Raw genomic sequence first — 26399 nt, forward strand, 5'->3', positions numbered from 1 at the left:
GTCCGTCGGCACGCCCGGTACCCATGACAACGGGCGCGTCTCCCAGTCACCATGACAACGGCGCGCCATCCTCTGGGGTGCCCCGGAAGTAAATCCCCTCCCGGGCCACCGCGCAGGCGCAGTAGCGTGGGCGGAGGGGGAGCGTGCTGCGGCCCGGCCTTCGACATGTCCGACAACGAGGACAAGTGAGTCCCGGCGGGTAAACAGGGGCTGCCCTCCGCCCCCTTCTCTCCTCAGCGCTTAGCACAGTGTGGGGGTTGAGAAGGTGGTGGGTTCTAATCCCGACTCTGCCACATAACAACAATGATGGCCTTTGTTAAGACTTTTAGACTGTGAGCCCACTGTTGGGTAGGGACTGTGTCTATATGTTGCCAACTTGGACTTCCCAAGCGCTTAGTCCAGTGCTCTGCACACAGTAAGCGCTCAGTAAATACGATTGATTGATTGATTAAGCGCTTAATATGTGTGAAGCACTGTTCTAAGCGCTGGGGGGGATACAAGAGAAGCAGCGTGGCTCAGTGGAGGAAAGAGCCCGGGCTTTGGAGTCAGAGGTCATGGGTTCAAATCCCGACCCCGCCACTTGTCAGCTGGGTGACTTTGGGCAAGTCACTTCACTTCTCTGGGCCTCAGTTCCCTCATCTGGAAAATGGGGATGAAGACTGTGAGCCCCACGTGGGACAACTTGATCACCTTGTAATCTCTCCAGCGCTTAGAACAGTGCCTGGCACATAGTAAGCGCTTAATAAATGTCATCATTATTACTATTATTATACAGGGTGATCAGGTTGTCCCACATGGGGCTCACAGTCTTCATCCCCATTTTCCAGATGAGGGAACTGAGGCACAGAGAATAAAATAATAATAACAATGAGGGCATTTGTTAAGCGCGTACTATGTGCGAAGCACTGTTCTAAGCGCTTGGGGGATACAAGGTGAGCAGGTTTGTCCCACGGGGGGCCCGCAGGCTTAATCCCCATTTTATAAATGAAGGAACTGAGGCCCAGAGAAGTGAAGTGACTTGCCCGAAGTCACACAGCAGACGAGTGAAGCAGTGTGGCTCAGTGGAAAGAGCCCGGGCTTGGGTGTCAGAGGTCTTGGGTTCAAATCCCGGCTCTGCTAATTGTCAGCTGTGTGACTTTGGGCAAGTCACTTCACTTCTCTGGGCCTCAGTTCCCTCATCTGGAAAATGGGGAAGAAGACTGTGAGCCCCTCGTGGGACAACCTGATCCCCTTGTAACCTCCCCAGCTCTTAGAACAGTGCTTTGCACATAGTAAGCGCTTAATAAATTTCATCATTATTATTATACTAGGTGATCAGGTTGTCTCACGTGGGGCTCACAGTCTTCATCCCCATTTTCCAGATGAGGTCACTGAGGCCCAGAGAATAAAATAATAATAATAATGATGGCATTTATTAAGCACTTACTATGTGCGAAGCCCTGTTCTAGGTGCTGGGGGGATATAAGGTGAGTGTGTTGTCCCACGTGGGGCTCACAGTCTTCATCCCCATTTGACAGATGAGGGAACTGAAGTTCAGAGAAGTGTTAAGCGCTTAGTACAGTGCTCTGCACACAGTAAGCACTCAGTAAATACGATTGAATGAATGAATGAAGTGACTTGCCCAAGGTCACACAGCAGACAAATGAAGCAGCGTGGCTTAGTGGAAACAGCATGGGCTTGGGAGTCAGAAGTCGTGGGTTCCAATCCCGACTCCACCACTTATCAGCTGAGTGACTTTGGGCAAGTCACTCAACTTCTCTGTGCCTCAGTTACCTCATCTGTAAAGTGGGGATGAAGACTGGGAGCCCCATGTGGGACAACCTGTTTACCTTGTATCTACCCCAAGGCTTAGAACAGTGCTTGGCACATAGTAAGCGCTTAACAAATCCCACCATTATTAATTATGCAGAAGCAACGTGGCTTAGTGGAAAGAGCCAAAGTCAAGCCAAAGTCAGAGCCGAGGTGGAGCAGCTGGGGGGGCGGGCAGAGGGATGGAAACACACACACACACACACAGACACACACACACACACACACACACACACACACACACACACACGTTGTGGCGGGGGGCGGGCCTGGCGGCGGTGGTTCCCCAGAGCCTCCATTTGGGAGGCTTCTAATATAATAATAATGGCATTAATTCAGCGCTTACTATGTGCAAAGCACTGTTCTAAGCGCTGGGGCTACTACTACTCAAGGCCCTACTGAGAGCTCCCCTCCTCCAGGAGGCCTTCCTAGACTGAGCCCCTTCCTTCCTCTCCCCCTCGTCCCCCTCTCCATCCCCCCCATCTTACCTCCTTCCCTTCCCCACAGCACCTGTATATATGTATATATGTTTGTATATATTTATTACTCTATCTTGTACATATCTATTCTATTTATTTTATTTTGTTAGTATGTTTGGTTTTGTTCTCTGTCTCCCCCTTTTAGACTGTGAGCCCACTGTTGGGCAGGGACTGTCTCTATTTGTAGCCAATTTGTACTTCCCAAGCGCTTAGTACAGTGCTCTGCACACAGTAAGCGCTCAATAAATGCGATTGATTGATTGATTGATTTGGTGTCGTCTCCCCGCAGCTTCGATGGTGATGACTTTGATGACGTGGAGGAGGATGAAGGGCTAGATGACTTGGAGAATGCCGAGGAGGTAAGTTGTCAGCCTCGTCGTTCATTCAGTCCTATTTATTGAGCGCTCACCCTTCCCTATCCCCTCCACCCCCTTCGGTATTTTTGGTTGTAACAATAATAATAATAATAATAGCATGTATTAAGCACTTACTATGTGCAAAGCACTGTACTAAGCGCTGGGGAGATTACAAGGAGATCAGGTTGTCCCACGGGGGGCTCACAGTCTTAATCCCCATTTTACAGATGAGGGAACTGAGGCCCAGAGAAGTGAAGTGACTTGCCCAAAGCCACACAGCTGACCATTGGCAGAGCCGGGATTCGAACCCATGACCCCTGACTCCAAAGCCCGGGCTCTTTCCACTGAGCCACGCTGCTTGTAGCCCATCCTTCCCCGTAGATGGTTGGCCCTCTCCCCTCTTCCTCAAGCCGCCCTTCAGTTTCTAACACCATGAGTTCCAGGGGAGAATGATAATAGTAATGATGGTATTTGTTAAGCTCTTACTATGTGCTGAGCACTGTTCTATGTGCTTGGGTAGATACAAAGAAATCAGGTTGTCCCACTTGGGGCTCACGGTCTTAATCCCCATTTTAGAGATGAGGTAGCCAAGGCACGGAGAAGTTAAGTGACTGGCCCAAAGTCACACAGCTGACAAGTGGCGGAGCCGGGATTAGAACCCACGACCTCTGACTTCCAAGCCCGGACTCCTTCCACTGAGCCGTGTTGGATGTGTTTTGCCTTCAAAGGGGCCCAGATGTGGACTTGCTCAGCAGGTTCACCTACCACACCCAGTTCTGTCATAACAGGTATTTTCACAAGGCGATTTAGCCAGAACATTGTCAGTCACATTTATTGAGCGCTTACTGGGTGCAGAGCCCTGTACTACTAGACTACTACAACAGAAGCAGCTTGGCTCAGTGGAAAGAGCCCGGGCTTTGGAGTCAGAGGTCATGGGTTCAAATCCCGGCTCCGCCAATTGTCAGCTGGGTGACTTTGGGCAAGTCACTTCTCTGGGCCTCAGTTCCCTCATCTGTAAAATGGGGATGAAGACTGTGAGCCCCCCGTGGGACAACCGGATCACCTTGTCACCTCCCCAGCGCTTAGAACAGTGCTTTGCACATAGTAAGCGCTTAACAAATGCAATCATTATTATTGTTATTATTATTACTAAGCACCTGGAAGAGTACGGTGTAACAATAAACTCTAGACACATTCCCTGCCCAGAACGAGTTTACAGGCTAGAGAACTGTAACCAGTCCATCAGTGGTATTTATTGAGTGCTTATTATATGCCGAGCGCTGTACTAAGCACTTGGGAGAGGACAATGCAACAGACTCTGTGGGGACGTTCCCTGCCCGTAACGAGCTTCCAGTCCAGAGGGAGGAACTGAGGCCCTGCAAAGTTGAATGACTCGCCCGAGGTCAATCAATCAATCAATCGTATTTATTGAGCGCTTACTCTGTGCAGAGCACTGTACTGAGCGCTTGGGGAGTACAAGGTGGCAACATATAGAGACAGTCCCTACCCAACAGTGGGCTCACAGTCTAACAGGGGGAGACAGAGAACAAAACCTAACATACTAACAAAATAAAGTAAATAGAATAGATATGTATGAGTAAAATAAATAAGTAAATAGAGTAATAAATCTGTACAAACATATATACATATATACAGGTGCTGTGGGGAAGGGAAGGAGGTAAGATGGGGGGGATGGAGGGGGGACGAGAGGGAGAGGAAGGAAGGGGCTCAGTGGCTCAGTCTGGGAAGGCCTCCTGGAGGAGGTGAGCTCTCAGTAGGTCACGCATCGGGTAAGTGGTGGAGCGGCGGGGATCGGAACTCGGGTCTCCCGATTGTTTCCCGGCCCAGGCTGCTCCCGTGAGGCCACGTGGGATGGACGGCCGGCGGAAGCGTCCGCTCTTTCCCTTGTCCCTGTCCCCTCCCCAGCGGCTCCCCCTTGGCCTCTGTTTCTAGGAGGGGCAGGAGAACGTGGAGATCCTCCCGTCCGGGGAGCGGCAGCAGGCGAACCAGAAGCGGATCACCACGCCCTACATGACCAAATACGAGCGAGCCCGAGTCCTCGGCACCCGGGCCCTGCAGATTGCGTGAGTCTCCTTCTCTCCCTCCCTTTCTTCTCCCCCTTCCCCACCCTGCTCCTCTCCTCCTTCGCTGCCTCAGGCCCGGGGAAAGGACGATGTCTCCCCTCTGTCCCCATCTGGATGGGACGGGTGCCATCTCCGTGGCCCCGGTCGATTTATCGACCGCTTTTCGTGTGCAGAGCACCGTGCTGAGTGCTTGGGAGAATACATACAACGACCCGGCAATAAAAATGGTATTTGCTAAGCGCTGACTTTGTGCCGGGCACTGTCCTAAGCGCTGGGGTGAATACGAGAGAATCGGGTTGGGCACAGTCCCTGTCCCACTTGGGGCTCAGGGTCTCAATCCCCATTTTACAGAGGAGGTCGCATGAGGTACGAAGAAGTGAATTCATTCATTCATTCAATTGTATTTATTGAGCGCTTACTGTGTGCAGAGCACTGTACTAAGCGCTTGGGAAGTCCAAGTTGGCAACATATAGAGACGGTCCCTACCCAGCAGTGGGCTCACAGTCTAGAAGGGGGAAAGCTACCTCTTCTGGGGTAGCTGTGACCTCCTTCCTCTTCCCTATCTTTGATGTGACCAAGGTCACACAGCCCCTTCTAGCCTGTGAGCCCCGTGTTGGGTAGGGACTGTCTCTATATGTTGCCAACTTGGACTTCCCAAGCGCTTAGTACAGTAAGCGCTCAGTAAATACGATTGAATGAATGAATGTAAGTGGGGGAGCCGGGATTAGAACCCGTGACCCTCTGGCTCTCAGGCCTGTGCTCTAGCCATTATGCCATGCTGCTTCTCAGCAGACACATTCCCTCCTGCAACGAGTTTATAGCCTAGAGGGGGAGAAAGTCAACAATAAAAAAATTTTTTTAATGGCATTTATTAAGCGCATACTATATGCAAAGCACTGTTCTAAGCGCTGGGAAGGTTACAAGGTGATCAGGTTGTCCTACGGTGGGCTCACAGTCTTCATCCCCATTTTACAGATGAGGTAACTGAGGCCCAGAGAAGTGAAGTGACTTGCCCAAAGTCACACAGCTGACATGTGGCGGAGCTGGGATTTGAACCCGTGACCCGTGACTCCAAAGCCCGGGCTCTTTCCACTGAGCCACGCTGTTTCTCCACTGAAATTACAGAAATACCCCACCCTGACTTAGCTTGGGTCTCCAAGGTCTGAGGGGACGGACAGGAGGGGCATGAGGGCTTGCTGCTAGTCCAGGGAGAGTCAGTCAATATCAGTCGTATTTATTGAGCACTTGTCATGTATATTGTACTAAACGCTTGGGAGAGTACAACATAGAGTCGGTAGACACGTTCCCTGCCCACAACAAGCTTACGGTCTAGAGGGGACAAAGACATTGCCAGCTATGGAAGAACTCTCGCCCACCAACGTCCCAAGGGCCAGCATATCATCAAGGCTGGAGTCTGTAGTAGATCTGCGCTTAGTACAATGCCCTGCACATAGTAAGTACTCAATAAGTACTTAGTACTTACTGAGAAGCAGCGTGGCTCAGTGGAAAGAGCCTGGGCTTTGGAGTCAGAGGTCATGGGTTCAAATTCCGGCTCCGCCAGTTGTCAGCTGTGTGACTTGGGGAAAGTCACTTCTCTGTGCCTCAGTTACCTCATCTGGAAAATGGGGATTAAGACTGTGAGCCCCCTGTGGGACAACCTGATCACCTTCTAACCTCCCCAATGCTTAGAATAGGGCTTTGCACATAATAAGTGCTTAATAAATGCCATCATTATTATTATTAAATACCACTGATTTTATATTCACTCATTCAATCGTGTTTATTGAGCGCTTACTGTGTGCACTGTACTACGCACTTGGGAAGTACAAGTCGGCAACATATAGAGACAGTCATCATCATCATCATCAATCGTATTTATTGAGCGCTTACTATGTGCAGAGCACTGTACTAAGCGCTTGGGAAGTACAAATTGGCAACATATAGAGACAGTCCCTACCCAACAATGGGCTCGCAGTCTTGAAGGGGGAGACAGACCACAAAACAAAACGTGTATATAGTTGTACATATTTACTACTCTATTTGTACATATTCATTACTCTGTTTTATTAATGATGTGTTTATAAGTATAATTCTAGTCTATATTATTCTGTAATTCTATTTATTCTGATGGTATCGACACCCGCCTACCAGTTTTCTTGTCTGTCTCCCCCTCCTAGACTGTGAGCCCGTTGTTGGGTAGGGACGGTCTCTATCTGTTGCCGATTTGGACTTCCCAAGCACTTAGTCCAGCGCTGTGCACACAGTAAGCGCTCAATAAATACGATTGAATGAATGAATGAATGAGTGCTTGAATGAATGATTGATCCCCACGTGCGGGCGGTGGAGCTGAGGCTTGGGCCAGCAGCGCCACCCAGTGGACACGGCCCGGCACAACACCCAGGGCCTCCGCTCTTCCCAGAGAGCACTGTTCTCTCCAAGTCCAATCTATCAATCAATCAATCAATCAATTAATCAGTCGTATTTATTGAGCACTTACTGTGTGCAGAGCACTGGACTAAGCGCTTGGGAAGTACAAATTGTCAACGTATAGAGACGGTCCCTACCCAACAGTGGGCTCACGGTCTATCAATCTCCCCACTGCACCTGTATATATGTATGTACATATTTGTTACTCTATTTATTTTACTTGTACATATTTATTTTATTTTGTTAATATGTTTTGTTGTCTGTCTCCCCCTTCTAGTGAGCCCGCTGTTGGGTAGGGACCGTCTCTATATGTTGCCAATTTGAACTTAGTACAGTGCTCTGCACACAGTAAGTGCTCAATAAATACAATTGAATGAATGAATGAGTGAATCAGTCAGTGGTATTTGGGAGTCAGAGGTCCTGGGTTCTAATCCCGGCCCCGCTACCTGTCTGCTGTGTCACCTTGGGCAAGCCACTTCACTTCTCTGGGCCTCAGTTCCCTCATCTGTAAACCGAGGATGAAGACTGTGAGCCCCCCGTGGGACAACCTGATCACCTTGTAACCTCCCCAGCGCTTAGAACAGTGCTTTGCACATAGTAAGTGCTTAATAAATGCCATTATTCTCGGAGCCTCAGTTCCCTCATCTGAGAAATGGGGATGAAGACTGTGAGCCCCACGTGGGGCAACCTGATCACCTTGTATCCCCCCCCAGCGCTTAGAACAGTGCTTTGCACATAGTAGCGTGGCTCAGTGGAAGGAGCATGGGCTTTGGAGTCAGAGGTCATGGGTTCGAATCCCGGCTCTGCCAGTTGTCAGCTGTGTGACTCTGGGAGAGTTACTTCACTTCTCTGGGCCTCAGTTACCTCATCTGTAAAATGGGGATTAAGATTGTGAGCCCCCCATGGGACAACCTGATCACCTTGTAACCTCCCCAGTGCTTAGAACAGTGCTTTGCACATAGTAAGTGCTTAATAAATGTCATCATTATTATTATTATTATTATAGTAAGCGCTTAACAAATGCCATCATTATTATTATAATTATTATTTATTGAGCGCTTACTGTGGGCAGAGCACCGTGCTAAGTGCTTGGGAGAGTGCAGTACAGTGGAGTTGGTAGACACGTTCCTTGTCCACAGTGAACTTACAGTCTAAAGGGGAAGGCAGGCATTAATATATATGTATGTTTTATATTTCCTAATTCATACGAATGATTTATATATATCGTATGTAATATGTAAATTGTGTTATAAATCACATACATAGATAATAATGATGGTATTTGTTAAGTGCTTACTATGTGTGAAGCACTGTTCTAAGCGCTGGGGCGGGGGATACAAGGTACTCAGGTTGTCCCACACGGGGCTCACAGTCTTCATCCCCATTTTACAGATGAGGGAACTGAGGCGCAGAGAAGTGAAGTGACTTGCCCAGAGTCACCCACCTGACAAGGGGCGGAGGCGGGATTAGAGCCCATGACCTCTGACTCCCAAGCCCGTCTTCCCACTGAGCCACGCTGTTATGTACTATATAATGCAACACCATTATAATATACAGTACTATATGCAGTGTACTATATACTAGTATTGCATTATATAGTACATAATCTAAGTAAGTAATTTATAGTACATAATTTATAGGTAGATACATAACCGTTGTGGGGCTGAGAGTGAGGAAAATACCAAATGCCTGAAGGTCACAAATCCAAGTGCAATTCCTCCAAATTCCCTCCCAAAATGGGGATCCCGTGAGAGCTAAAGGAGAAGGCCTGAGCTTGGGAGTTGGGGGAACCTGAGTTCTAGTCCCGGCTCTGCCACTTGCCTCCTGGGTGACCTCGGACGAGACACTTCTGTGCCTCCGTTTTCCTCATCTGTGAAATGGGGGATTCCGTAACTGTTCTTCCGCCGTCTTAGCCTGAGAGTCCCATGTGGAACGTGGACTGCGTCCAACCTGATTAGCTTGTGTCTACTCCAGCACTTAGTAGAGTGCCTTGCAGTGCGAGCGCTTCAAAACGCTGCCATTATTATTATCAGTATAATAGTGGTAATAATAATCAAGTCCCCCTCTCCAGTTCCTTCATTGTTTCCTCTTTTGGGAAAGGAACCTGAGCAGGATTGGGCCTTCCCACACGTCAGACCTTCAGTCTGGAGGCTCCCCCCATCTCCCCCGCACCCTCCCACAATGACCCCAGCTCTTCCTTGAAAGGCTGATCCCCCTTGGGGAGTCAAATGCCAAGCAGCTTTATGAGCTGCCCTTCTGCCTCCTCCTACCACCCCGGGCCCTGTGCATGCTCTCAGTCAGTCAACCGGTGGTATTTATTGAGCACTTAGTGTGTGCAGAGCATTGTCCTAAGCACTTGGGAGAGAACGTAGCAGAGTTGGTAGGTACATTCCCTGCCCTGAAGGAATCCTCACGTCTCCTTGCCCCGTGCTGCAGGATGTGTGCACCCGTGATGGTGGAGCTGGAAGGAGAGACAGACCCCCTCCTCATCGCCATGAAGGAGCTCAAGTAAGTTGCCAGCAAAAGCCCAGAGCGTCATCATTTGGAGAGTCCTCCCTGGAGAAGTCTTTTTGCCGCTCCTCTCCTCCCCCTCCACCCCCTTAACCTTTCCAGATGTGGATGAACTTTCAAAGCCCCTGAGTTCTCACAAAACAGACACCCTCTGGCACACTGCGGGGATTTGGGACCACCGCGATGCTTCAGATTGGCCTTTGTGGCGGTGAGGGACACGTGAGGGGTTAGAAGGAAAGGGGAATGAGCCAAGCAGCTCCTTGTTTGGAGTCATGTACAGAGTTAGGGCAAGGGAGAGGATCCCAGAATTAGAAGTTGTGCTTAAGCTGGCCTGGAGATCCTTGGGGTGTCTTTGGCCCCAGAGTGGGGTGGAGTCAACCCTTCGGGGTCTTCCCTCCTTGGAGCCTGGTGGAATTTCCTTCACTTTGCTTTCATGGTGAAAGGAAGGGGACAAAGAGGAAGCTGTTTTGGGAGCCCAGGTTGGAGAATGGATGTAGAAACGGTGCCATTCAGGATGGAGGATGCAACCCCTCAGCCATTTTGGTTGAACGGTCGGTGCGGGTGATGGTTGGGTCGTTTTTCATTTATAAATTTTATTTCAGCATTTTTTTATGGTATTTAAGTTCTTACTACATGCAAGGCATTAAGCTAAGTGCCGAGGTAGATACAAGCGAATCAGGTTGGACACGGTCCCCATCCCACCCATATCGGGCTCACAGTCTTAATACCCATTTTACAAGCGAGGTAACTGAGGCTCAGGGAAGTGAAGTGACTCACCTAAACTCTCCTAGCAGACAAGTGGCGGAGCCAGATTAGAACCCAGGTCCTTCGGACTCCGGGCCGGACTCTATCCACAAGGCCACGCTGCTGCTGATTTATCATCCAGAATGATTGTGTCATCTCCATATTATATGGTGGTGTTCATCAAGTAGAGAATTACCAAGGCGTTATACAAGTAGTTCATTCATTCATTCAGTCATTCATTGAACGCAAAGCACTATACCGAGCGTTCGGGAGAGTACACTGTAATAACAGACACATCCCAGCCCCCAACGAGCTCACAGTCTACAGGCTTTGTGGTGGTCAAAGGGAGTCTTGGAGTGGCAGGGTTCTGGCCCGATGCTGTGACTCCTGGCTTTCCCCTTCCCACCATCATCAATCGTATTTATTGAGCGCTTACTGTGTGCAGAGCACTGTACTAAGCGCTTGGGAAGTACAAATTACTTCCCAATTTCCTCCTCTCCTACCTCCCTGCAGCCGAATGGGCCCATCAGTCTGCCCTTTAGGGAGCGTGGGCTTGGGGGTCCGAGGACCCGGGTTCCGCTCCTGACATTGCCACTCGTCTGCCGCGTGACCTTGGGCAAGTCACTTAGCTTCTCTGAGCCTCAGTTATCTCATCCATAAAACACGATTTAAAACTGTGAGCCCCGTGAGGGACATGGACTTGGTCCGACTTGATTAGCTAGTTCTGTTGTATCACACTCTCCCAAATGCTTAGTACAGTGCTTTGCACGTAGTACGTGCGCAATAAAGACGATTGATGTGGATCTTGTGTCTGCCCCAGCTCTTAATACAGTGCCTGGCATGTAGCTTAGAACAGTGCTTTGCACATAGTAAGCGCTTAACAAATGCCAACATTATTATTAGTAGTAGTAAGCACTTAACAAATACCGTTTAAAAAAAAAAAGGACCTGAGTTCTCCACCACTTAACCTGCTGTGTGGCCTTGGGCAAGTCATTTCACTTCTTCCCTGGGCCTCAGTTCCCTCATCTGCAAAATGGGGATTCCCTCCCTGTTCTGCCTCTTAGACTGTGAGCCCCTGTGGGACCTGGTTATCTTGGGTGTATCCCAGCATGTACTACTGTGCTTGACACATAGTAAGCACTTAGCAGATGCCTCAATTATTGTTTTTGTTTCATCACGGCCACAGTTGCAGGCTGAGTACTCTGAGACTTGTGTTTCTCTATCCTCCCTCCTCAAGAAACGCTCTGCCTGGCAATTAACCGTGCTCACAGTCATACGGGGTGGGTGGATATCCACTGGAGGATCCCCTGCTGCAGAAAGAAATTCAGCGTATTCTCTACTCGGGACACGCAGCGACCGAGGCCGCCGTTTTGCACGCATGGTGCTGTGTTCCCCTCGGCGAGTCACAGCGCCATTCAATCTACAGTAGACGTGGTATACATATCTCTCAAGGGATCTAGCATAACTTTCCTGTGACGCTTGGGGTTGAGGTTTAAAAAAAAGGCATCAGCCCTTCTGTTTCTTTTATCGCATGCCTGAAGTTTGCCTCATTGTGTCGGACACTTGCGTAGTGCCTGGTGTGGAGAGCTCGTTAGGTCTCTTATAACTGAGTTTGATCGTGGAGGGAGAAGCCCCCCCGGGGTCGGAAGCTCTCTAGTAGTGGTTCCTCCTTCCCTCCCTTCCCGCCCCTTATCGTACCTCTGCTGGAGGGGGTTGGCAGGGCCTTCTCCGGGCAGGCCCCGGGCATCCCTTTCCCTGGCCAGGCCCGGGGCAAGCTCAGACCGAGTTCATTCAGTGCCGCCGGCCCCGATTCAGGAGATGAAACGAGCTCTTAATAATTGTGGTATTCGTTGAGTGCTTACTTTGTGCCAGGCACTGTACTAAGCTCTGGGGTGGATACAAGCAAATTGGGTTGGACACAGTCCCTGTCCCATGTGGGACTCACAGTGTCAGTCCCCGTTTTACAGATGAGGTAACTGAGCCATAGAGAAATGAAGTGACTTGTCCAGGGTCACACAGCAGACCCCGTCCCGGAGGTATTCGAATCCTACCCACCTACCGCCCTTCCTCCCCCTCCTCCCTCCTCTCCCCTCCCACCACGGACCCCTCTCTGGCCCTCATGCCACACCCGGGCACGGGATGGTCATCCCTGGATCCTCTTGGGCCACCACGGTGCCCGTCACGGTCACCCCCACTGTTAACATCCGACGCTTCGTCCGTCCGCAGGGCCCGCAAGATTCCCATCATCATCCGGCGTTACCTGCCCGACGGCAGCTATGAGGACTGGGGGGTGGACGAACTGATCATCACCGATTGAGCCGGGCCGCCCTCTCCCCTCAGCTGCTCCTTTGGCTTTTTACTCTCCCTTTTTTAACGTGTACATAATAAAGCCCCTTCACCCTGCCTGGCAGGCCTCTCTCCGGGCCGGCTCGGGATCCTCGCGCCGAGGGGGTCGTTGGGCGAGACCCCGGAGCGGACGAGAGCCGCATCGCTCGCCCGTCCTCCGTCCTCTCTCCCCTCCCACCCCGTTCACGCGAGGCAGGGCCGACGCCGGGGAGAGACACCTCAGCTGCCTCCCGGCGCACAGACCGGCCTTTGTGCCCCCGGACCCGGTTACCGTGGAAACCCCCAATTTCCTCTCCGATGGGGACTGGCTGCGGGGGCTTCTCAGGAGTATCACAGAGCAGGTCTCATCAAACCAGTCATTGTTTCCTGGGACCTGCCCCGCGCCTCCCTCTTATCGCCCGGCGAGATCCCCTTTCAGGAGCAGCACCCCGGCAGGAAGCGCGGGGGCCCGGCCCAAGGTGGGAGTGACCCACCTTCCCTCTGTAGAGCCACTCGGACCACCGCCCGATGCTGCCCACTCGGCTCTGCCACGGCCACGCCTGCCGCCCCCCCGTCGCCGTGCGGGCACGACGGACGGCCCGAGGATGCCCACCTTGCCAGGCTGGCCCGACCTCTTCTCCCTCTGGCCTGGCCCACATCCCTCTGTAGGCCAGACGGAGGGGGAGAACCCGGCAGCTGGAACTGGGACTCCGGGATTTTGTTCCCAGCTCCGCCGCGCATCCTTCATCCTCTTTGGCAGTTAGGGAGCCTTGCGACGTGCGCACGAGGCGAGATCTAATCCCTCCGGACAGAGGGGAGGAGGCCTGTGCCTCAGTTTCCTGGTTGGTGAAACAGGGAGACCCTGCCTCATCTCGGATCCTGCCAGCTTAGTCCTGCCAGTTCGTCACAGATGGACAAAGGGAAATGACCTCCCCTGTCCCCCCGCAACTCCTGTCCATCCACGCATCTCTCTGCCCATCAAGACCTGTGCCCCTGCTTCCGGGCCCTGTTGGAAGGGAGAAGGAACTGGGAGTTGCCAGGCCCCTCCCACGGTGGGTGGGCACACCCCCTGGCCGGGCGTCCGGGAAGGGTTAATGCGGGGAAGCAGTGGCCTGTACCCGCTCCCCCTCTGCAGCTCCCGTGGAATCCTTTAATCACGTTGGGGCGGTGAAATTTCAGCCCTGAAACACTCCCTTTGTGCGCACTTCGCGCCCGCCGCCCCAGAGTGCGGGGGTCACTTTCTTGGCCCCGATTCTTTAAATGGCCTCTTTGTTCCCCACTGGGCCCGCTCGGTATCAGATGCGATTAAAGGAGGGTGGGGAGGGGGCTGGGAGATGGAGGGGAGGGGGGCGTTTAACCCCCGGGGGGCCAGCTGGGACCCCGGAGGGGAGGGAGGGGAAGACGACAGTGGCAGCACCCCTTTATGAGGCCCTGGCTTCTCAGCCGGCCTGGCTCCTCTCCTCCTCTCCTGGCCCGCGTGACGGGGGCGAGATCAAAAGATAGAGGTTTTGCACCTGGTCACCCGCTTCCCACCCCATTCCGGGCCCACATTTTCCCAGGCCGTGGTCCACGGTCCTTCTGTGATATCTGCTTCTCTGGCCCCACCCTCTCGGTCTCTCCATAGGGGAGGCTGGCTAACGTAACTGGAACAGCGCACCAATGAGGTACCCTTCTGGCCTAGGGTCGGCGGAGGGGACCGATGCCCACCTCTGGAGCTCCCGATTCCACAGCTGGCACTCTCCATCCCAAGATGCTGTAACGTCTAGGACGCCCATCCTGGAGTGCGTCCCGAGAGAGGAGGCTCTGAAGAGCTTGTGGAGCGGTCCTTTCCCCAGGCCCTCCCACTCCCTAGACAAGCGTGAACCGGACCCTGAGGTTTTGTGGGAATTCTCAAAGCCTGGTCCTCCTGTCCTTTCCTCCCACAACCCAGGGGGAGATTTTGGTCCCTGGGAGTATCCACAGGACCAGAGACTGGGAACGTTATCTGCAGAAGTTAGATCTTGCTTGGGGTGGGGAGAAGAGCTGTGTTGCTAGAAGAGTCCTGTTGCAGGGAGCAGCTCGATGGAAGGGAAGAATCGAGTCCCATGGTGCAGTCCGGGAGCCTTGGGAATCTCGGAGCAGGGCGGTTGTGGCCTGGGTTCAGGACCAGGATTCCTAATTTCATCCTGATTCCGAGAGCCTGGGGATCCTGGTAGCAACTGGTCACTACTCATCCCCACCCTCCCCAACATCACCTCCATGGGGAGGCGTGGGGGGCCGATGGTTTCAGCTGTTGATGCCCCGACCACCACCCCACTGCCGTCCTCAACAGATAGACCGTGAAATGAGTAACTGAAACCTTTAATTTTATTATTCCGTACGCTGAAGGCAGAGTTAATTGGGCTGGGCAGTAGGGGAGAGCAGGAGGAAGGGTGGGCGGTGGGGGTGGGGGCTACTCAGATAAATAAGGGGAGGGGGCAGTAATGCGTTACATGGGGGGAGGAGGGAGGAGGATGGGGCAGATGCACTACATACTTTATTCAAACACCTGGGGTGGGGTGTGGTCAGGATAAAGGTCAAAGGGTGTTGGGGTTGGAGGGAGGGCAGAAATGGGACATAAATGTCAGGACCTTGCTATTTCCCCAGGATGGGCTGTAACGATTAGTCCCAGACGTGCCCGGCCTCGGGCCTTTCAGGACAGGGAACGCCTGAGGGCTGTCCATCCGAAAGTCCGGCAGCCCCGAGGCTGTGGTGCCCTTGGGGAGGGAGGCCTCAGGTCACCCGTCTGCAGGGAGGACGGGTAGGGCCCCGGGGGTCCCAAATGATGCCAAGTGAACTCAAGGAAGGGAACTCGGGTGGGGAGGAAAGAGGAGCCGCCAGCGGGGAGCGAGTCCGTCAGCAGAGACAGATTAGGGCCCGGCTTGGGAATCGTCTTCGGGCCCACCCCTGAACGAGGCCTCCGGGCTCCGGCCTGTGTCCGTCCCTTCATCCCTGCTGAGAGTGGCGCGCCGGGGGTCTCCCTAACGTGGCCTTGGCAGGAGGCGGGGGTAAAGGTCAGCCCAGCCAGGCTCCCTAGGGTCTCTGGGTGCCCCAGAAAGGGAGGTGTGTGGCACATAGGGAGGAGAAACCCCAAGCAAGCTTCCCTCCCCCATTGCATATCCCCAAGTTTCCTGCCGACGGGGAGGACACCTCCAAGGACTGGCTCCAGGAAAGTCAGTTTCTCTTGTCTGCCTCTCGGAGTGGACTAACCGCGAGCAGGAGGGAGGGATGCAGGGGGCCAGGAGATGGAAGCGGAATGCCGGAAGACGGGGACGGCGCCCACCCACCCCAACGAGGCGCGGGCCGGTCCGTGAAGGCACCGGAGGGGTCCCGGGAGGAGTCTGGGTCTGCTGCCCGGTCGCCCCCAGCGTCGGTGTTGCCCGGGCTCAGCGGCCCCGGGGTTGAGGGGGAGGCCGGGGGCTTTTCCCTCGCCTTTGGGTCCAGAGGGGTTGCTCTGCCCCTGGCCGAGCCCCGCAGCTGGGTGCTTGGCTGGAGCAGTGGAGAAGATGGAGGGGCGCAGGGCAGGCCAAGGCTGGAGCGGGGGCGGTGGGGGCCAGAGGGCCTCCCCGCCGGGCGGGAGATCCGGTGGGGACCGGCCCGGGGGGCGACTGGAGGTGGGAGAGGAGCCCGTCTAGGGGCGGGACAGGGTTGTGTACACGGGCTGCTCCCAGTGTGTGGGGCTGTGGGCCTGGGGCCCCGAGGGGCTGGGGTCGGAGATGGCAGTGTACAGGGGCCTCTGCGAGGGCCCCATGTAGGAGAAGGCCGAGTAGAGGCTAGAGGACTGGCCCGAGTGGCCGTAGTAGGGTCCCGAGGGCTGGTGGTCTGAGTAGTCGAACTGGGGGCGGGAGATGGAGGGGAAAGCGGAGCCGTAGTGAGGCAGGCTCAGGGAGGTGTAGGCGATCTGTGAGGTGGACGGCTGCTCGGGGTAGTGGGGGGCCTGGCCGGAGCCCTCCGTCTTCACCTGGGCCTTGGGGTCCGCTCCGGGGGAGGCGGAGGGCAGGGAGACCCCGTGCTGCTTAGAGATCCAGGCCGAGTGTCCGCTGGCCACGGCCAAGGCGCCGCCCAGCCCGTAGCCGGCCGCCGCGTAGCCCCCGACGTGGCCCGGGTGGCCGGCGTGTCCGTTGGGGGGCAGGTACTGATCGAACTCGTTGACGTCAAAAGTCTCCATGTTGGACATGACCTCGTGGCTGATCTCGCCGATGTCCACGTTGCCGAAGTCGATGTGAGGCTTCCCTCCCTCCCCCAGGGACCGCCCGTCCCGCTTGGACTCGGCCTTCCCCGACTGCAGCTCCGTCTTCGGGGTGGTCGGCGGGGTCGGGGGGCCGTGGCTCTGACCTGTGCGGGTCGGGGAGGGTCCGGGGGACGGTGAGGAGAGGAGAGGGAGAGGCAGAGAGATGCCAGATCAGAGGGGACGAGAAGCAGCCTCGCTGAGAGGAAAGAGCCCGGGCCTGGGAGTTGGAGAATCTGGGTTCTCATCCCAGCTCCGCCACCCGCCTGCTGCGTGACTGTGACCCTGGGCAAGTCGCTTGGCTTCTCTGGGCCTCCGTTTCCTCATCTATTAAATGGGGATTCAGGGCCTGTTCTCCCTCCTCGGTTGGTGCCTCGCATCTGACCCGATTACCTCGCATCTGTCCCAGTGCTTAATACAGTGCTCGGCACAGAGTAAGCACTTTGAGAGATTCCAAGTGGGTACGGCATTGGTGGCGGATGACCCTCGGGGCAGTGAGGCTTGGGCTCGGGAAGCGATGAGGTCACTTGCCGGAGATGAAACTGAGCCCCGGCAGGAAGTCGGGGGTGGAGAGGGAGCGGCCCAGGTCGGCTCTCTGAGCCCCCACGGGACCCCGGTTCTGGCCATCCCGGTCCCTCCTCCTGGGCCGCGGCTGGGCCTCCGGGGCTTCGTCCTTCCCCCCCGCCCCTCCCCGGTTTCGCCAACGACGCCCTCGGGAGCCCCGAAGGCCCCGGGTCCCACTCGACTGGTTCTCCCGGAAGCCGACCCCCCTCACGGAAGCGTCGTGGCGGGGCGAGCCACGGGCGAGGCTGAAACGGCAGCCGTCCGAGTCCTCCGTGGCAGGCCCACCCCCTGGCCACTTGACGCCCTCCCCATGGTCCCCTCCACTCACCCGACGGATGCTCGGGGTTCCCGTCGGACATGGGGGAGCCCTCGCCGGGGTGTCGGTGGTCCAGGTGGGCGCTCTTGTAGTGGGCCTGGATGGCGGCGGCCCCGCCCGGCTCCCCCTCGCCCGGCCCCTCCCCCTCGCCCTGAGCGGCCTTCCCATTTTTCCGGCGCCGGGGCTGATACTTGTAGTCCGGGTGGTCCTTCTTATGCTGCATCCTCAGCCGCTCGGCCTCCTCGATGAACGGCCGCTTGTCGCTCTCGTTCAGCAACCTGGGCGGGAGAGGCAGGCTTCATCGGGGGAAGGCCCACACAGCCTCGCGTGTAGCCTCGCGTACCTCACCGCAGCGTCCCACATCGCACGTAGGCCCATAGGCCCCCTGTTCGCCCCCCTGCCTTACCTATCTCCCCAAGCCCTTCCCCTCTGCCCTGTTGAAGTCACCTGGGATGTGGGGGGTTAGGGAGCAGAAGATTCCCCCCCTAGCCCGGGGACGGGATAGAGCCAACAGAAGAGAGGCCCAGAATGGACCTTTCTTTTAGACTGTGAGCCCACTGTTGGGTAGGGACTGTCTCTATATGTTGCCAACTTGTACTTCCCAAGTGCTTAGTACAGTGCTCTGCTCACAGTAAGAGCTCAATAAATATGATTGATTGATTGACCTCGCAGCCGGAGGCCTGGGGACATAATAATAATGATGATGATGGTATTTGTTAAGCACTTACTAGGTGCCAAGCACTGTCAGCGGAACCCCTGGGCTCTTTCCCGGCAGTCCCTAGGACCCTCCTCCAACGAGCAGTGAACATTCTCCATCCCTCTGCCCAAGGCAGGGAGTGCTGGAAGACTAGCTTTCAGGAGGCACAGAGTGACCTAACCCCATGATACTGCCCGCAGCGGCGGGCCGGGGTTCCCGGGCCCCTCCAGGGGTACAGTCCAGTCCAGCCAGGGGAGATCCGGAGGGAAAATCGTGTGTGTCCCTCCCCAGCTTCTGCCGGGGGAGGTGGACGAGAAAGCGGATTTTGTTTTTCAGGCTCTCTGGGTCGGGGGCGAGAGTCGGGGAAGTGTGGGAAGGGCTTAGGAGGGATGGAGGGATGGAGAGGGGTGGTAAAGAATGGGGAGGGGTGAGGAGGGGGAAGAAGGGTGGAGCGGCACAGGGATGGAGAATTGGAGAGAAGTTGAGAAGGGGTAAAGGGGGGAGAGGGTAGGAGTTGGGGGTACTGATGGGCAGGCCTGGGCTGACTTGAACCGAGTGACTGCTCCGTCCTGAGCCCCCTCCCTGGAAAGTGGTCAGCTGGTCTGGGAGACATGGAGAAGCAGCATGGCTCAGTGGAAAGAGCCCGGGGTTTGGAGTCAGAGGTCACGGGTTCAAATCCCTGCGCCACCACTTGTCAGCTGTGTGACTTTGGGCAGGTTACTTCACTTCTCCGGGCCTCAGTTACCTCATCTGGAAAATGGGGATTAAGACTGTGAGCCCTCCATGGGACAACCTGATCACCTTGTAACCTCCCCAGCGCTTAGAACTGTGTTTTGCACATAGTAAGCGCTGAATAAATGCCATCATTATTATGGAATTACCCTCTAGGCCGCACTTAGCGGAAGAAGGGGGCTACAGGCTGACGAACGGACCAGGGCCCAGGGGTCAAGGTGGGCTGCCCCGAAGCCCCTGGACCAGACCTGGGATGGCACCAGGGATCGGGGCCGGGCTCCGCGAGGACAGGCTGAGGCGGAGGGCTGAGGGCCCGTGAGGGCTGAGCCTGTTGGCACTCCCAAGATGGGGGAGATGAGGGCGTCACTGGGACAGCCTTGACTTCCCTGCCCTTCTGCCCCTCCATGGCTAGCAGGTGCCCTCTTCCAGTCCCAGCTGAGGGAGCTGCCCACAGGTCATGCCGGGTTGCTCCCGGGATCTCGTGCCCACCCTAACGGCAGCATTCCACCCGGGACTTAATCCCCAAGATTAAAACACTGGAGCTAGGGGGAGGCCTGGTCCGCCGTCCCCTGCCCTGCCCCTGGTCCCCCGACTCATTCATTCAATCGTATTTATTGAGCACTTACTGTGTGCAGAGCACTGTACTAAGCGCTTGGGCAGGGCGTGACTCCTGCCACGGCCCCTGCCCCATCTCAGTCCCCTCGTCGCAGGCTCCTGGCCCAACCGCAGTGGTCCCCCAAAGTTCGGCCACTGTTTGCCCTGGAGACCCCTGCTGGCCCCGGCTCCCACTGGTCCCTGGGGGAATCCCAGTGAGCCCCCGGAATTGGGACCAGTGTGTCCTCTTTGGCTGGCACAGTTCAGCTGGACTAAGCGTTCATTTTCCACCAGGGGCCCAGCGGTTGACAGAAGCGGCAGCGTGGCTCCTCGGGCTGCCGCAAAGGGGGCTGATCTCGGGATCCCAGCCCCAGGGGAGGCGCCTGAGACCAGACGACTTCCAGGTGACCTGAGGTTCGGGTCCGTGAAGGCGAAGGGACCTGGGGGAAGCAGCCCCTGGTGGTGCTCTGCTGGAGCCCTCTGCCCCTTGGCCCACCCCTCTGCTTCCCCGCACCCTGGCCGCTCCCCGGGATAAGGCCTGAAATCCGCTTTAGCGGAGAGAAACGAGTGCAAGCAGCCGGGGCCAGGAGATTGGGAGATTTAAGCTTTCCGGGGTCTCTGTGTCCCTTTTCCTCAGGGTGTAAGGTGCCAGAATCCCACGGGGACCTGGAAGGGACTGACTCTGGAAGCCAAGTTCATCCAAGAACTTTAAGGGGGTCTTAATTGGATTCCCTCCACCCCACACTCTCCACCCTCCAACTCCCATTCCCCTCACCCTGGGTGGAAGGCGCTGGCCGGCAGTGATGACCCCACAGTTGCCGCTCTCAGCCGCCCCAGGCCGCCCCAGCCCCTCCCAAGGAAAGAACCCAGGAAGCCTCTACCCCAACCCCCCAGATCCGGTTCCACTCTGACTCCTAAACCTCTCATTGTCCCTCTGGAGGGTCTAGGACCACCAGTGCCTTCCGTTTCACCACCCATCACTCAGGAAAGGGCCCCGCCATAACCAGCTTCTCGTGGGGCACAAGTGGCTTTTGCCAACATTAGTCACGGGTGCCAGTCCCTCCGCCGCCCCGCCGTGTCCACACCCCTGCTAGGTTGGCCTGCTGGGGATCCTTCAGGCTCCTCTTTCCACAGTTCCCCAAACCCATGCCTTCTCTGGGTGTGCCCACCCTAGGTTGGCATGGGGGGCAAACTACTCCCTCCTATGGCTCCAGCCTGCCCCTTGGGCCAGCCGGTCCCAGTCCTCCTTGCCGGGGGGGTTCCGGCCAGCTCTCCGGGCCTCTCTATGCCGGCCCCTGTCCCTGTTTCCGCCTCTCTTCCCCAGGCCTTTAGCTTTCCTCCTACCCGCAGTGGCTCAGCAACAGAGGGGCAGGGGCGGGGATAGAAGCCAGGGCGGGGGCAGGGGCAGAGCCCCAGCATTCGGAGGCTCCTGGCAATCACGGTCTTCCCCCCCAGGGCCAGGCCAGACCGGAGGAAAGCGCTACAAGTCCTCATTGTCCCACACGTTCTTCCTCCCTTCTGCGTCACCGATACGCTCTAGTCCGTACCCGCTAAGTACTTATATACAGATCCTTCTATTCCGCCACCTCCCCTGTAGGTATAAATCTTACCTTCCTAGTCAGTCTATTGTATCAGGTTCTCCCAAGAGCTTAGTCTAGTGTTGGGTGCCCGAGAAGCGCTCAATAAAAACCACTGATGGACTGATTGATTGGCAGCAACGAGCTCAGGGCAACCGGCGGAAGAAGGAGAGGTGGCTTTCCCCATGGGCAGCCCTGGCTGTGCCACCTGAGCCTGGAGCCCCATCCCCACCCACAGCGGGGGGCACGGGAACCAGAGCCCCCCAGGACCTGACAGAGCTCTGGGACAGTGGCAGGGCCTTGCTGGAGGAAGGACCGGAGACCATATGGCCAAAGAGATAGGATCCCTAGGGCCGTCTCTCTATGTTACCGACTTGTACTTCCCAAGCGCTTAGTATAGTGGTCTGCACACAGTAAGCACTCAATAAATACGATTGAATGAATGAATCCCCGGCACCACCCATCCTCTCCCCTGTTGGGGAGGGGGCAGAATCTCAGAGGGCAGTAGGCGGAGAAGGGGTGTATGTGGACTGAGGCTGTGCCCAGGATGAAGGTGCGACCAGGAGTTGCTGATGCCATTAGGGTGGTCCTGTCTCTGGGCTTGGGCCAGGGTGGGGACTGAGTTTTAGGGGCAGAAGAGGGGCTATGAGAGGGAGTTGGGGGATGAGGATGCTACGGGCGTGCACCCCTACCCCTCCGCTTGCCCTAGCACAGACTCCACCACCACCCAGATGGGCGCCGCACTGAAGAAAGCAGTCAGAGGCAGCTGGGCAAGCGGTATAAAAAGTCTCTGCCCCTTGGGCATGACCCCGGTGACCGGGGCAAAGCTCCCCCAGGGCCCATGGCCTTTGCAAGTGTTCGCAGTCCTGGGAGCTGACTCTGCTCCCTTGGAAGATCCTTTTGGAGTCTGGGCTTGGGGGTCGGGAGGTGTGGGGAGGGAGGCAAGCCCTCATCCCGGTAGGGGAGAGGCTACGGGCTGGTGATGGCTGCCACCCCACAGGGCAGAGGGCAGGCCTCAGCAGGGGGACTGAGGGGCCTTGTGGCCTGGGGGCTCTGGAGAAAACACCAACCCCACAAGAGGGGAACACAGCCTCAGCTGGAGGACCTGGGGTGAGGTAGCCTCCGTCACCCTAGCCCAGGTGTCTCCTAAGCAGGGGAGGCGGCCCCTGCCCTCCGCTCCGGCCCCTGAGTCTGGGTGCGGCCCCAAGCGGTAAGATGGCGCCGGGTGACCTGGAGTGCCCAGAGGGCCCAGTTTCCGGTGTGCCCGTGGTGCCCAGAGGGCCCGGAGTGCAGGGGAGACGCATCTCGCAGGTCCCAGGGGCTGGGACGAGACTGACCCCCACGATTCCCTGGGGCCTCTCCCACTTCTTCCTTCCCCCTCTTCTTCCTCCTCTCCCCCCTTCCCTCTTCTCTCCCACCCTCTCCTCCTCCTCTCCTTCGTCCTCTTCCTGCTTCCTCTCCACCAAGGGGCCCTGGGGGGCTGCTCTGCCAGGCCGGCCCTGGGGCTGCCGAACTGGGCAAGAGAGGGGAGAAGGGGACCCAGGGAGGAGGGATCTAGGGGAGAGGGGAGGGAGGAGGGCGGTGGAGTCTATGACAAGGGGGAGCGGGTCAGCAATTGCTCATGGCAAGGCTGATGGGCAGTGGGAGTACTGCGGGCTGGGGCCTTGGAGAAGTGGAATGGGGGGTGGACAGATGACCATTTTTCTCCCTACAACTTCTTTCTCCCCCCCGGTCTCCATCCCATCCCTCCTGACTGGTTCGAATCCCTTTCCTCCAGTGGGTGACGGGGGTTGGGGGTCTCTTCCCGACTCCTATAATAATAATAATAATGATGGCATACTATGAGAAGTCTGGGAGGGCAGGGGGGATGGGGGAAGCCTGCCCCCATTCCCTCTTCTCCCTCCTCTTTCTTTTCCTTCATCATCAATCGTATTTATTGAGCGCTTACTATGTGCAGAGCACTGTACTAAGTGCTTCTTTCCAATCCTTTCCTTGCCTCTCTCCCCCCAACTCCCCGGAGATGGCGAGAGCAGCTGGCTGGGGTGGGGGGGTGCTTCGGCGGGTTTCTCGGTTCGGAGGGTCCCAGGACCGGCCACCCCCACCAACAACTGACCATCCCGGGGACGGGCTTTCCCCTGAACTGCCGTCGGGTCAGGGGCTTCCGCGCTTGATTAATCGATTGACTAGGCCTCGTGCCCACATAGCCAAGGCCTCCGGTGGACGGGGAGAGGCTGGGCATCTCGGGCGTGATCTCCTGCCCACCACGGACCCTCCATCCCTCCCTTCCCCCCACCCCCCTCCCTGTCCGTCCATCCCGAGCCGCGGGCGCTCACCTCCAGAGCTTGCCCAGCGTCTTGCTGAGCTCGGCGTTGTGCAGGTGGGGGTATTGGTCGGCCAGCTTCCTGCGCGCCGCCTGCGCCCACACCATGAAGGCGTTCATGGGCCGCTTGACGTGCGGCTTGCTCTTGCTGGACCCGTTGACCCTGACGGGCATGGGCACCAGGGTCCAGTCGTAGCCGCTCAGCACCTGGCTGACCGCCTCCCGGATGCACACGGGGAACTTGTCGTCGTCCGGCTCGGAGTCGGCCTGCTGCTGCTGGGACTGCTGGGCCTGCTGCTGCTGGGGCTGTGGTTGTTGTTCCTTCTTTAGCTTGCCCAGCTCGCCGGCCCCGGGGCTAGTGTGGAGCCCCGGCTTGTCTGACCCCAGGGAAGAAGGACCGCCCCCGGGGGACAGGCGGTGATGATCTTCGGAGCCCGCCGGGCTCATCTCCACCTCCGACAGATCCTGCTCCTCCGACATGGTGTCCCACCTCCCCCTCTTCCTCCTCCTCCTTCTTCTCCTCCTCCTCTTCCTCCTTTCTTCCTCCTCTTTCTCCTCCTCCTCCTCCTCCTCTTCTTCTTCCTCCTCCTCTGGCTCCTGTGGCTGCTGCCACTGCTCTCCTCGACGGTCTCTTCTCCCCCGCCTGGCACAGACGGGGTAGAGTGTCAGAGGGGTCCCTTCTTCCTCTCCCCAGGGCAGTGGAAGAAGAGGGTGTCCCCCCCGCCACGACCTAGGGAATGGGGGACCAGAGAGCCTGAGAGCAGCCCCGAGCCCCGGGTGCCCAGGGGAGGGGGTCCCTGGGTTCAGGGCCCGCTTTTGGCGGGATTGGAGAACTCAAAGGGACCAGTTTGGGAGAGACGCCCGGTTTGGGTGCTCGGACTGGTTCTTTTCGGGAGGCAGTTGGTCTCAAACAACTGCTGCTTCAAGAAAGCAAAAAGAAAAAACCAAAAAAAAAAGCCCAAACGGATTCTTTATTCCCCTCTAATCCCTGCCTCGGGATTCCACACCTTCCCTGCCTCCCACCTTTCCCCCTCTCCCCATCCATCCCGGCTGGCTCGACAGCAGGGAATGAGCAAACCTAACTCTGGGAGCCGGTGAGGGGGACGGGGCGGGTAATCTCGGGGGTCCCGTCTTCTCCTTCGGGTCACTGCCCCGGGGGACGAGGAAGGGGAAGGACAGAGCGAGCAAGCGAGAGGGAGAGAGAGAAAAACAGAGAGAGAGAGAGAGAGATGGGGGACTCACGTCAGCTGGGATGGCCGGGGCCTGGGGGCCCAGACAATTTGTATCCCAAAGTCTGAGGTTGGTCTGGCGGAGGCTTTGGCTCTGAGCAGGGGGACCGTCTCAGTCGACTGCCATAACTAGAGGGACTCTCTCTCTTCCCCAACAGCCCCGCCGGACTTCTCTGACGGACTGACTGGCTGTCGAGGGCTGGGGGAGGGAAGGAGGGAAGGAGGGAGGGAGGAAGGGAGGGAGGGGGAAGAGAAGGAAGGGCAGAAGGTGGAGCTTCCAGCTCTTTTATATCTTCGATACGTTGGTTTTCCCCAGGCTAGGAGGGCTGGCACCCCTCCCTTCCCAGCCCCCTCCAGGCGCCCACCTTAGCCCTCCCACCCATCCCAAGATTCAGTCCCCACCCAGTGAAGGTCTAGGGGGAAGCGGGGCCCGGGAGAAGGAGGGCTAGGAATGGGCGACGCTCCATGGTGCAGGCAGGAGAAGCTCTGGGGGACACAGGTTGGAGCGGGAATCTGTAGTAAGGGGGCTGGAGTGAGTCTGGGTGGGGGTGGGCTTTAGGGGATAGGGCTGTCCCAGGACAGGCCTCGTACCCATACCAGACTTAGGGGGCCCAGGATGAAAAAGCATGGCGTAGGGAGAAGCAGCATGGCATAGTGGATAGAGCCCTGGCCTGAGAGTCAGAAGATCGTGGCTTCTAATCCTGTATCCACCACTTGTCTGCTCGGTGACCTTGGGCCAATAACTTCACTTCTCTTGGCCTCAGTTACCTCACCTGTAAAATGGGGATTGAGACCGTGAGTCCCATATGGCTGTGTCCCATCTGCCTATAATGCTTGACCCATAGTACGCGCTTAACAAATACCACGGTTGTTACAAATACCACAGTTAATATTATTATTATTTCAATGTCATTCATTGAATGTTATTTCAATGTCAGGCACATAGTAAGCGCTCAACAAATACCACAGTTATTATTATTGTTACTGTTATGAAGAATGGAGGGGCTTGCTGCTTGGGGTCTGGCAGACCCTTGGGCGAGACCCTTGTTTTCCCCTAAACCAATCAATCAAACAATCATATTTATATGATATATCTGTATATATGTTTGTACATATTTATTTATTTATTTATTTATTTATTTTACTTGTACATATCTATTCTATTTATTTTATTTTGTTAGAATGTTTGGTTTTGTTCTCTGTCTCTTCCTTTTAGACTGTGAGCCCACTGTTGAGTAGGGACTGTCTCTATATGTTGCCAACTTGTACTTCCCAAGCGCTTAGTACAGTGCTCTGCACACAGTAAGTGCTCAATAAATACGATTGATGATGATGATGATGACTGAGCACTTACCGTGTCTACACCGGGCCAAGCACTTGGGAGAGTAA

General features: G+C 56.1%; 2 protein-coding genes across 4 annotated transcripts; one reads left to right on the forward strand and one right to left on the reverse strand.

Moving 5' to 3' along the window:
• The first annotated feature begins 78 nt into the window (after positions 1-78).
• On the forward strand, positions 79-12820 carry POLR2F (RNA polymerase II, I and III subunit F). 3 transcript variants are annotated; one of them, XM_038756487.1, is made up of 6 exons: positions 79-185; positions 2578-2647; positions 4598-4728; positions 9592-9663; positions 10110-10217; positions 12637-12820. In XM_038756487.1, the coding sequence occupies exons 1-6, from the start codon at positions 166-168 to the stop codon at positions 12725-12727; spliced, it is 492 nt and encodes a 163-aa protein (XP_038612415.1). In that variant the 5' UTR covers positions 79-165; the 3' UTR covers positions 12728-12820. The 3 variants fall into 3 exon arrangements, with proteins under 3 accessions (XP_038612415.1, XP_038612417.1, XP_038612416.1); XM_038756489.1 differs by lacking the exons at positions 10110-10217; positions 12637-12820 and adding an exon at positions 11648-12263 and having other exon boundaries at positions 80-185; XM_038756488.1 differs by lacking the exon at positions 10110-10217 and having other exon boundaries at positions 81-185.
• A 2275-nt stretch (positions 12821-15095) lies between these two features.
• Positions 15096-24278, reverse strand: SOX10 (SRY-box transcription factor 10). Its single transcript, XM_038756382.1, has 3 exons — positions 23795-24278; positions 17874-18139; positions 15096-17088 (listed from the first exon to the last, which is right to left on the reverse strand). Exons 1-3 carry the CDS (start codon positions 24259-24261, stop codon positions 16385-16387), a joined length of 1437 nt encoding a protein of 478 aa, XP_038612310.1. The 5' UTR covers positions 24262-24278; the 3' UTR covers positions 15096-16384.
• Between the last annotated feature and the right edge of the window lie 2121 nt (positions 24279-26399).

The sequence above is a fragment of the Tachyglossus aculeatus genome, chromosome 14 (genome assembly GCF_015852505.1).
Source record: "Tachyglossus aculeatus isolate mTacAcu1 chromosome 14, mTacAcu1.pri, whole genome shotgun sequence".
NCBI classification, from domain to species: Eukaryota; Metazoa; Chordata; class Mammalia; order Monotremata; family Tachyglossidae; genus Tachyglossus; species Tachyglossus aculeatus.

Coding starts and splice junctions, on each gene's coding strand:
- SOX10 (XM_038756382.1), bottom strand. CDS start 24,261: ATGTCGGAGGAGCAGGATCTGTCGGAGGTGGAGATGAGCCCGGCGGGC. Junction 18,140..23,794: donor ACGCTGGGCAAGCTCTGGAG/GTGAGCGCCCGC, acceptor TCTCCCGCCCAG/GTTGCTGAACGAGAGCGACA. Junction 17,089..17,873: donor GAACCCCGAGCATCCGTCGG/GTGAGTGGAGGG, acceptor CGACCCGCACAG/GTCAGAGCCACGGCCCCCCG.
- POLR2F (XM_038756487.1), top strand. CDS start 166: ATGTCCGACAACGAGGACAA. Junction 186..2,577: donor ATGTCCGACAACGAGGACAA/GTGAGTCCCGGC, acceptor GTCTCCCCGCAG/CTTCGATGGTGATGACTTTG. Junction 9,664..10,109: donor ATCGCCATGAAGGAGCTCAA/GTAAGTTGCCAG, acceptor TCATGGTGAAAG/GAAGGGGACAAAGAGGAAGC.